The sequence below is a fragment of the Panthera tigris genome, chromosome A3, assembly GCF_018350195.1.
Source record: "Panthera tigris isolate Pti1 chromosome A3, P.tigris_Pti1_mat1.1, whole genome shotgun sequence".
Classification (NCBI taxonomy): Eukaryota; Metazoa; Chordata; class Mammalia; order Carnivora; family Felidae; genus Panthera; species Panthera tigris.
In genome coordinates this window covers 50269265-50280314 of record NC_056662.1, presented here as the reverse complement: position 1 = coordinate 50280314, position 11050 = coordinate 50269265, and the positions used below count along the sequence as shown (strand labels likewise).

At 46.9% G+C, this 11050-nt stretch overlaps 1 protein-coding gene across 2 annotated transcripts; it reads left to right on the top strand.

The window, feature by feature from the left end:
* Positions 1–1416: 1416 nt before the first annotated feature.
* LOC122237278 (ral guanine nucleotide dissociation stimulator-like) lies at positions 1417–10753 on the top strand. Of its 2 annotated transcripts, none has more exons than XM_042981028.1 (13): positions 1417–1644; positions 2115–2222; positions 3681–3868; positions 5205–5398; positions 5547–5923; positions 6713–6928; positions 7310–7413; positions 7916–7985; positions 8606–8674; positions 9113–9187; positions 9770–9802; positions 10157–10278; positions 10483–10753. In XM_042981028.1, the coding sequence occupies exons 1-13, from the start codon at positions 1459–1461 to the stop codon at positions 10517–10519; spliced, it is 1779 nt and encodes a 592-aa protein (XP_042836962.1). In that variant the 5' UTR covers positions 1417–1458; the 3' UTR covers positions 10520–10753. The 2 variants fall into 2 exon arrangements, with proteins under 2 accessions (XP_042836962.1, XP_042836963.1); XM_042981029.1 differs by having other exon boundaries at positions 1566–1654.
* Positions 10754–11050: the final 297 nt, after the last annotated feature.

The following is an 11050-nucleotide window of genomic DNA, read 5'->3' as shown; positions in this document are numbered from 1 at the left end:
AAGTTATCTGTTGCTCTTCTGTTACTGCATTGTCCCAATACCTTGCACTGTAAAACACATATATTTAATACCTCACAATTTTTTGTGGATGAGGAAACCAGGCACATATTAACTTGGTTCCCCAGCCTCAGGGTATGTCAGAAGCTGCAGCTGTGGCCTCAACTGAGGCTAGATTGGAAGAATATTTTCTCCCAAGTTGACTCATATGATTCAGGATGCCATTTGGACTCAGAGCCTGGGTTCCTATGTGTCTTTCAGCCTGGACACTGCCTCAGTTCTCTGCCATGTGAGCCTCTATATAATGGCAGCTCAAAACACTACTTGATTTTTGGTTAAAGAAAGGTAAAGAAAAAAGGGATAAAGAAAAAGGGAAAGGGAAAGAGGAGAGAAATGGTACATGAGAGGAAGTAACTAGGAAGTGAAAGACTATTTGAAATTGAAACTTAGACATGACTTTCCATCACATTGGCTGTATCCTATCGGTCAGAAACCAGTCGCTAGCCACTTAGGAGTTACAAAACAATATACCACAAGTCAGCATGGGGAGCCATTGTGAAGGCTGCCCCCTCATAGATTGAAATGAGACAACTGAGTCTCATTCTAAATACAACAGGAAACAACTGGTTTTACTACCATTCTACCCCATCATGGGACCCGTATTAAAATAAGGCCAAGAGGAAGAGTGGCTGTTCCATTACTACACTGATGTCTCTTTTGAATAGTACTCCATGCCACATCCCGCCCCTTTTTTTAATTCTTCCATACTTGATTTTGGGCCTCAGATACACTGGACAACAGCCCACACATATTAAATTTTTTTTTAAGTTTATTTATTTTTGAGACAGAGAGAGACAGAGCATGAACGGGGGAGGGTCAGAGAGAGAGGGAGACACAGAATCGGAAGCAGGCTCCAGGCTCTGAGCCATCAGCCCGGAGCCCGACGCGGGGCTCGAACCCACAGACCGCGAGATTGTGACCTGAGCCGAAGTCGGACGCTTAACCGACTGAGCCACCCAGGTGCCCCAGCCCACACATATTATAAATATTATCCATATATTATCCATTTACACCCGATGAGGCTCCTAGGAAGTATATTCTAGCCTGATCCCAACATGCACATTAGGAAACTATGGAATACTTGAGAGACACATTGAGTTAGGACATATAACTGGTAAAACAAAGAAAAAAAGCTGAATTCAGTTCTGTATCCTCAAAATTAGAACCCTACTTGCATTTCCAGGGAGTTGTGGCTATGGCATTTTTGACTCATTGTTTACAGTTAAGGAGATGACATTGGAGGAGAAAGATAAGCAGTCAACTATCAATAAGGGGTTCTAGATAGGTCTCATTTAAAGAAGGGCCCCAGGTACTGGAATCTTGAAAAAGTGACTTCACTTCCTTGGTGATAGGCTTCAACAGAACTTAGAACTCTGGTAACCAGGTGCCCACATTCTAGAGATGGCCTGCTTTCCAGCTCACTTGCCCAGAGTCACTCTAGAGAACAAAATGTTCTGTTGCTGTATCCCCATTTTCAGGATATGTGGGCTTAAGAAAGCCCAGAGTGAGAAACCTTTATGTCACTGTAGACATCAGCTCAGCCCTCATCTCCGAAGCTGTTGGTCATTTGGCAGGAGGCGCTCACAGGTAACACAAGGTAGCTCAGGGCAGCCCACTGGAGAGCATGCCACAACTCTGATCCTGCCCAGAGCAGGCCTACACCTCTTGCCCCTCGTGTGTGTGTGTGTGTGTGTGTGTGTGTGTGTGAGAGAGAGAGAGAGAGAGAGATCAGGGGAGGGGACAGAGGACGAGGGCTATGCCCTTCATGAGCAGAAGCAAGATGTCAGGTGTTGAAAGCCTAGCACATCTCTCATGTTCATACCCCAGGTCTTGGCAGGCAGGAGACGATAATTGCTGGGGACCAAGTTCAACTACCTATATGTTAATTACGAGCCCTAGAGTTTCTTCTGGTTTCCTCCTTGCTGGATGTCTTTACAGCTTCCCCTCTTAGCCTGTACTGTAGAGAACACAATTTCTAATGGGGATGTCCCCTTGTGGCAATGTCCAGGGAGGACCCTAAGGTCTCTTGGCCCGACTACGGGGCACTGTACTTGCAGAGCTTCACCCAAGATATCTTTGAGGAGCTGGTCCATGGCTTCAACTACGGCAGCGCCCTAGATAAGTGTCAGGTGCAGAAGGATACCAAGAATCAGCGCTGCTCTGAGGTAAGAATGGGAAGAGGGTTTTTCACACCCAGGGCCTGCACATAAATATGGGGCCAAACCTGAGGCCCTCACATTGTATTTCCACATGAGCGTCCCACAGGCCCAACCACAAAATAATCTGAATATCCAAACCTCTGCCACCAGCTATGTGGTAAGGTAGGAGGACACTCTTTACATATGTTGGAATGGTAGAGAATGCATGTATTGTGTATGTATTTTATTTTTTATATTTTGATAGAGAACATATTTAATGTTTTTAATTAATCATTTTTATTTATTTATTTATTTTTTACTTTTCATGAGGCCATGAGTATCTTTGCATTTTACTGCTGTTTTATTATTTTACCTACTTGCCCCAGATATCCTGGGTAGCACTCAGCTCCACTGTCCTTGCAGAACTTCTCCAAGCCCTTACATATCATCACACAAAACAGGGTGATTTAACACAAAATTAAGGGTGGGATGAAGCCATTCTATATGTTTCTGTAATGTCTTGTCTCTCAGAACACATTAAATTATTGTAGGCCCACCAAGTCATGAGCTGTGTTCTTATATGTCTTCATAATATTCCATAAAGGAGGTTGTGTGCCACTGTTTCAGCCTTTCAAGTCTGTTGGAACTTGACAGGATTCAATTCTGTTTTCATGTCAACAGTGATGCAGGGAAAATCTTAAGTGTCCTAAAAGAATGTTTTAGGTTGCTAGATCTGCCATAACATGGAAGCACTAATTGGGTGGAAGGACTTTGATGCCTCCTGGCTGAGATACCTGCCTCTGTCTTTTAAGAGTTTCACCCAGGAAATCTTTGATGAGCTGCTCTAAGGATTAAATTCCATCTCCCTTGACAAGCAGCAGGTGCATCAGTCCAGCAACAACATCAAGTGCTGGTATAGGGTGAGAACAGGTCCAGATTCATGTCCTTTCTCGGGACCCAGAGATGATCAGGGTAAGCCTGGAACCCAGACTACAATTGACTGGCTCCCTGGGGCCTGCTGAAGAAGGTGGTTTCCCCCAGAAACTTTCTCCCTATCAGGAACAGACCAAGCCTCATTAGCTTAGAGGAAATGCAGCCCATGCTTTTGACAATTCTCAGGACTAACCTATATGATCTTGAGCAGCATTCGAAATTCTAACCCTCTGTTTTCTCATATCTACAGTAGGGATGTTTACTGATGACTCACTGGCATAATGCTCTTAATATAGGCTATTAAAAGAAGTGCTATTGTTGCTCAGCTAAGAGAATGCTTGGAAGTTACCAATGGTTTATCATTTCCCCCATAAAACCAATTGCAATTTTAAGCCTAGAACCTTATTCTGTGTGGGCACCCGAGTCCCTTCTCTTTCACAAGTTCCCAAAGGGATGGGGGTCTTTGGTCTGAGAACCAGACCCTGATCTTCCTGGTAGTTCATGGTATTGAAGCTGACTACATGCCCCTCCTTGTCTACCCGGTGTTAAAAGGAATCAACCCTGTCCCTGGATGAGGCCTGTACAATGCTGAAGCTCAAGGAAGGCACAATGGAAAATTTTTTACAGTCCCTGCTACAATCACCTTTCCAGGATAGAAACATCTCAAACATCACAACCATTTTCTGCATATACCAGGTGTTCCCCATGGCCCAATTAGTCCTGGGACAGCAGTTCAAAAGGTGAGTGCTTGCCTCATACACAGCACAGGGGGGAGCCTCCCATTTACTACTTGTGTATCTTGGGAATGTCACTGCACCTCTATGAGCTTCACTTTCCTCTTCTGGGAGTGCGGTGGTAAGAGGATGAACCTCACAGTGTCAACTGTAGTAAACTATGGGAGAAAACATGGCATGGGCTTATCTGGTGCCTGACTCTGTAGAAAGGGCTGCTGGACATGCTGAGTATCTTTAGGTTTAATAGTTCTCTCTCTCTCCAGTGAAGAAGCTCTCAACCTCAACCCTCGCAGGCCTGTGGCACTTCTGAATTTAGAAAAGGACATGGAAAGCAGAAGTTGTCCTGTTTGCAAAGGACTTCTGAGATTCTATCTAGCTGGGCTTGGTATTTTTCCTTTATATGGCCAGACTAGGGCTTGCTGGGGGACAGGCAGAGGCACCCATGGCCCACACAGTTATCTGAAAAGTACTGGTTGGGTTAATTCAATCAACAGTATATGTTAATCACCTAGTAATGCAGGCACTTTTCTAGTCACTAAGATAATTCAGTGAATAAAGTAGACACAATGCCTTGGTGTCAATTCTAGTCAGAGAGTAGGCAATCACTCTACACTCATGTCCTTGGTTCATTATATGTGACATTTTCATGGCGTCCTCTGGGTATGAAAGGATTGTCCCTTATTTGACCATTATGACAGACTACAAGACCAAGTAAACATACTCATGTTCAGGTCTTCAGGTTCAGTAGGAGGGCCTCCTGCATCCACAGAGCAGCATAAGAGACTTTAGGGGTTGTGGCTGGAGGAGGACTTTCAGAACCATGGAACTCACAGATCTCTTGATTTCCATAGGAGGGCTTATGTTTGGGGGCTTCCTGTGAAGAAGCAAATGAGTCAAAGAGAGCTGTGGATGGGGCCCCAAAACTGGGAAGCAAAGCACAGTCTGGGTTCAGTTGGTGCCTAAGAGACCCATCCCTTCTACTGTTCTATCTGGCTCTGCCTGCTTCTCTCCATATCTACCTCTGCTTACCACAGCAACTAGGGCCAAGAACAGAAGGTGTAGTGAGAAGACTGCTCATAAATCGGCCTCAAACGTAAGCCCTATTACTGGTCTTTACTGAGGATGGCATTGACTATGCCCAAGGCCGTGGTGAGAAGAGTATCAGTGAAAAAACCAGACTCACACAGGTTTTCTGGATGACTAGGCCTTCCACTGCAAAGGCGGGGTTGGAAGTGGGCTGGGCCATCCTCTGGGATCCATAGAGAAATAATGATGCTGTGGGAGTACAGTGTGGAATAAAAGGCCAGGCCTCTGATGCTTCTCCACACATGACTCTACCCAGCACCCTCTCTCCCATCTTGAGTACATGGCCTGACCAGAAATTTCAGGATACCTGGCAGTCTCTGAATTTTACCAGTTTCAAAGTAAAGACAGCCTATGTGGATATGAAGCTGCATGACTGGAACCTGAAGAACCACACCGCCCTTATCCTGGTGCATCAGGAAACTCTGGAGCCCACTGAGGCAGAGTCAGATGGTAAAGGGGATTAAAATCTGGGAAGACTAACTGGGGTGGGGTTCATGGGCTGAATATTGTTTTGAAAGCAATGGTACCTGTCCTGTTTTTGGGAAGGCACCTGGAAAGTCAGTTATGTGGATGAACCTTTCTCTTTATCCTGGTCCAGTGCCAGCCCCAGGGCTCCTTCCAGTTGCAGAGCCAGAAAAGGGGTCTACTATGGAACTAGAGACAGCGCCAGTTATGTTTCAACCATCACCTCAAGCGTCAGAGCCAGCATCACCTCCATCAGCTGTTCCAGAACTGGAACAAGTGCTAACATCTTCTTCAGCATATGTGCCAGGTCCACAGCTACAATCAGCTCAATCATCAGCTTTACTTAGAATTTTAACTCCAGCTCTAAAAATAGAGACAGAGCCAACTCCAGCGCCAGAGCCTTCCTGCCACGGGCATGTGACCCCAAAGAACCAGCTGAATGAGGAGAAGCCCAGCCTCATGGACTTCCCTCCCAAGCTGGTGGCAGAGCAGCTAACGTACATAGATGCGGTAAGAAGCTGGGCTCTCAGGGCAGGACAGGGCAGGGCACTTTCTACATTTTTGCCGTCAGCTAACCCAGACCTGCCTTTCCCTGATGTGGACTACTATAGTCCGGGTCCAAATTTCAGCTCGACCACTTATCAACCATGTTACCCTGCCAAGGTCCTTAAATCAAGCTTTCACTGTCCAGCTGCAAACTGTAGAGATAGGCACTGATAAGAATTGATGCAGAGTTACTGTGTAGATTAAATGAGATAGAACAGCTAGAAAAATGGGTAGGCCCTGGTCCTTCAGGTGGAGGAAGACAGCTCACTGGGTGCAGTCAAGTCCATGGGTCACCCACCCATCTTCCTTGGAGTCTTAACACCCTGTGCACTTATTAGGCATCTGACATGTACATAACTACAAGGGGAAACAGAGAAACCTATGGTTGTAACTGTCATGGGGGAATGTGCATCGAAAGGAGAGTAGGACCAAAGGGAAAAACAGGTGGAGTGGAAAATGCCCCCTTGTGAGGAGTCACATTGAACTGTCATCTAGAGGCTGGGGTTAGCAAGGATGACCAGGGTACAAATTCTCTCCTTCCTTCCCTGCCAGTATTCACTCCTAGGTCTTCCTGTACTTGACTCCCTCAGTGAAAATAGAATGGAATGAAATCCAGGGATTCCAATCAGGCTCAGGCCACATTCTCAGCTTCAGGAACTAAAGCTCTGACCTGGTAACCTCCTACCTAGGACACTAATCCTGAATGTGAAATGGCTGGCTGAACACTCCTACCCTCCCCACCCCATTCTCTAGGAGCTGTTCAAGAAGGTGCTGCCTCATCAGTGCCTGGGCTCCATCTGGTCCAAGCGGAATAAGCCTGGTAATGAGCACCTGGCACCCACAGTCTGTGCTACCGTCACCCAATTTAACAGTGTGGTCAACTGTGTCATCACCACCTGCCTTGGAAACCCAAGAATGATAGCCCAGGACAGGGCCATGGTGGTGGAGCACTGGATAAAGGTGGCCAAGGTATTTTATGGGAGGCCAAGATGAGTCACTCTTCTGAGCCTTGGAAACTGATATTTCCTTTATCAATTCTCAGGGTTGGAGTCCCTAGTCTAAGCCCTAGGGTCTGCACAGTCCCTAGGCTCTTCCCTCCAGGGACATGCTGACCTTTACTTGCATGTCCCAATGGTGGAACGCTCAGTTCCTACCTGGCTCCTTCCTTGGAATGAGCTAAAATCTTCCCTCTCCCCAGCAGTGTTACTCTTTGGGTCTTATATGTGCCCTTCTGCAGGCACCTGGATATCTGTCATCTTGGAGGGAAAATTTAAACTGAGGGAGACTGATACTTTAGAGCAAATAGGACTCCTGCTACCCACATGACCACTCATTCTCTTCCCTCCCCAGGCCTGTCAAATCATGCGGAACTACTCTTCACTGCATGCCATCCTCTCTGCTCTGCAGAGTGCCTCAATTTACTCTCTGAAGAAGACATGGGAGAAAGTTTCCAGGTGAGTATGCCTCTCTCCATAGAAGGATCAGGGTGGATGAGGGATTTCCCATATGCACATCTTTTCCCCCTCAGTAACTGGGACCCTCCTGGGAGGCAGCAAACCCTGGCAATAGAACCTGGGCTGGTGTACAGGTCTATAACCCACCCTGGAGAATAGTCCACCCTGACTCCAGCTACAGAAATATTTTTTCTTAAATATCACGCACTGAGTTGACCCAAATTAAATATTATCAAGCGCTTACTTTACAGCAACAAAACTCTCTGCCCAATTGAAACCACACCTGACTGAAACAGAGTTGCTCAATTAATATGGAAATGGTGGCACTGGATGACTCACATGAGAGCTCCCTCCATGTCCTACAAACACCTTAGTTCTCAGAGGAATCCAGAGAAAACCCTAATACTGGCAGTTTGACTTTTTGGAGTACTCAAATAAGAGGGACTTACATTCAAGCCACATGATTCCTATAATTTTTTCTGCCATTTTTTCCTCTATTCAGGAAGAGCTTTCAAAAATTTAAAAAGCTGTGCACTGAAGATAACCCACAGAGAAGGGAACTGTTCCTGAAGGTATCATGGGAGGAGGAGGTTTGGGAAGAGAGAGGGTGGGGCCTGAGGGAACAGGGTCCTGAGTGGATGAAGAAAGACTGCTGTGTAGGGGAATGATCTGAAGCATTCCTTGGGGAGGTGAAGCCTTTGGTATGAATATGGTTACAGTTTGGGGTGAAGATTCCATTGGGGGTGGAGCAAGAAGGTGCTGTTCAACCAGATGCTATAGACACCCTGTCTCTCCATATTAACAGCTAGTCCAGATGGGGACCTGTATACAGCTTGAGAGCCCAGAGGACAGCCCTCTGCTCAGTAGTGGGGTTGGGATGGGTGGAGGGAAACAATAATGATAGTAATAGGACACTGAGTCCTCAGAAGACCATGTGATGTAGGTGGTGTTCTCACTTTTCTCAATGAGAAAACAAGCTCAGGAAGGCCAGGCTGCAAGTTCAAGGTCACACATGGAGTGAATGTTGGAGCTGAGATTGTGCTAGAATCACTCACAGCATGTTTAAGGATAATGTAGCATTGGTACCAGCTGACTTGGGTCAGATGTCCAGGGTCTCAAGTCAAAGATGGTGGGGGGGGGGGAGTGGACTGAGGATATTATGGTCTCAATGAACTTGTCCTTGCCCCTGCAGGAGCGGCCATCTAAATGGGCCACCCTGATGATGAGCCGCCAGAGAGCCCAGAAAAGGCTGCAGAAGAAGGTGAGTGTTCCTGGGGAATAGAGCCTCCAGAGTGAGAGGAGAAGGGCTCCTCTCTGACAGCTGGAGGCCTCCAGATCAAGACAGGTGGACCTTTCTACTCCAGCTCCTCCTCTTGTTGCCACAGCTTCCAAAACTCTTATTTTAAAGTGACTGGGAGGAGGGTCTATCCAGCTGGATGCAGAATGGATTTGTGGGTGGAGAGGGGCCTAGGACTACATACAATTTGATTTTCTAAAAGCAGGCCCTGGTGGTGATTAGGAGAAGTCTGATGTCCTTGGAGGGTGAGGGTAAGGGGGAATTGAGAGGCGGCTGCTAGGGATCCTAGGCTGCTCCATGTGAGAACCTGGGGTGGACCAGGAGGCTGAAGCATTTTCAAGGGAGGGTCCCTGTGTGCACCTGAGAGCAGGGACTCATCCCACCCCTACTCTAATGACACAGGGTGTTGTCCCCTTCCTTGGCACTTTCCTCACTGACATGGTGATGCTGGACACTGCAATGGAGGACTATCTGAAGGTGAGTGAACCTCTAGATTGTGTAGGAGGGCCCAGAATCCTGAGGTTTGGGAGTGGAGAACCCCTGTAATGAGTCCTGAGACCTCAGTACTTGGCAAACCTCCCCTCATGAGAGCTTCACAGCTACCCCTGTGAGCTAGAGTTTCTCATCTCAGTGATGAGTGAAGGGAGTTTGCACTTATGACACTGGTCCTGGTGCCCAAGACTGTCTGAATGCAAAGCTGCATGAAGTTTGTCTGAGTTGACCTCAGCCTCTCCCTCTCAGGCTGCTTATGGGGGGAGAGCAAAGTCAGGCACCTCCACATCGGCAAGCACTTACATAGCCTAACAGCCCCCTCCCCCCAGAGGTTTCAGCCTCCCCTTCTGTCATCAGAGAGGGTTGTGCTATAAGGTGCTTGACTGTCCACCCCATGTCCTCCTTTCTCTGGACCCCAGAGCCTGGCTTATATCCCAGTCCTGTTATCTGTGTATGGACAGTCTTCTAGTGTGTCCTGGCACGAGAACAACATGAGAAAGGATGTGTATAAGGAACAAGCAATAACAAGGGGCTCTTTCTGATGGACTTTGGCTATTTGCTTTCTAGGGCGATGAGATCAACCATAAGAAAAAAACTAAGGTGAGCATTTGTGGCACTTCCTATTAGGGAAGTGTAGGGGAGTGGATACCAGAGATGCCCCTGGGAAGAATATTTCTTGGCTTCATCCCCTCCATCACACATTTACTGGAATAGTTTGATAATGAAAAAGTGTAAGACCCATCCATCTGGTAAGTGAAGTCAGGGGAGTGGCATCAGGGATAACTTCCTGCAGGAGGAGGGGCTATTTATACTCACCTCTGCGAACAGGTTGAGACTGGATGAATTTATCAGGGAAGGAAGGCTGCCACATGTGCAAAGACCTAGGACTGGTCCCCTATCCCACTGCTCAACCCACCCAGGCTCTGTGTGCATCCTGTTCTTCTCTTGGCCTAGGAATACGAAGTAATGAAAGAGATCATGCTCCTCCAGGTGGCTGCAGATAACTACACTCTAGAACCGAAGGAGCAGTTTAGAGCCTGGTTCCAGGCTGTGGAGCGACTCAGTGAGGATGAGAGGTGAGGCCCATCAGGAGCTGAGCAAAGGCGTGGACTCTTTCTGGTGGCCACTCTAGGGATCCTGCATCCATGGCTCCCTGGGCAGCCTCAAGCCTTGTTTCCTGGTGATCACTGGAACACCAGATTCCAGCTACTGGGAAAACACTGGGAGAGACACCTGAATTGTAGCTCCTGGTCGACTCACAGGTGTCATTCTCTCTTTAGCTACATCCTGTCCTGCCAGCTGGAGCCCCAATCCTAACTGACCAGTGGAACTCAAGAACAAGAAGAATTGGCCACAATCAAGCTCAGGACTGAGTGAATGTCCAGTGATAGTGCAACCTTTCCTCAGCAGCTTGGACACTTGCTGTGATGAATCCCATCTCCTTGACACTTTTTCCTCCCATCTATTTACCTACTTGGAGTGGCAATATTTATCTTAAATAGTAAAAGCTAGATTTGAATATTATTATATTAAAGCCTTCTTTCTTTTATAGCCCAGGAGTTTGGTTTGGTTCTATTACTTCCTACAGCAACTTAAATGGTGTACAGACTCTCATATTCTTTCTTGAACTAAGAAATCTTACAGAGTCATCAGCTATTGTATGTGGGAGGAAGGAGAAGAGCCAGCCCTCCTCCCAAATTCCTCTTAGAGAACAGGTTAATTTCAGTATAATGAATTTGGGTAAAAAAGAAGAGACAGCCCCTCAGAATTACTGAGATTTAGAGGTTGAAGTTACTTTCACAGGAATGGCAGCAACCATTGAAATTAGATGTCCTTAAGTGTAACAAT

Coding starts and splice junctions, on each gene's coding strand:
- LOC122237278 (XM_042981028.1), top strand. CDS start 1,459: ATGGCCTGCTTTCCAGCTCACTTGCCCAGAGTCACTCTAGAGAACAAA. Junction 3,869..5,204: donor CTGGGACAGCAGTTCAAAAG/GTGAGTGCTTGC, acceptor GACTCTACCCAG/CACCCTCTCTCCCATCTTGA. Junction 5,924..6,712: donor AGCTAACGTACATAGATGCG/GTAAGAAGCTGG, acceptor CCCATTCTCTAG/GAGCTGTTCAAGAAGGTGCT.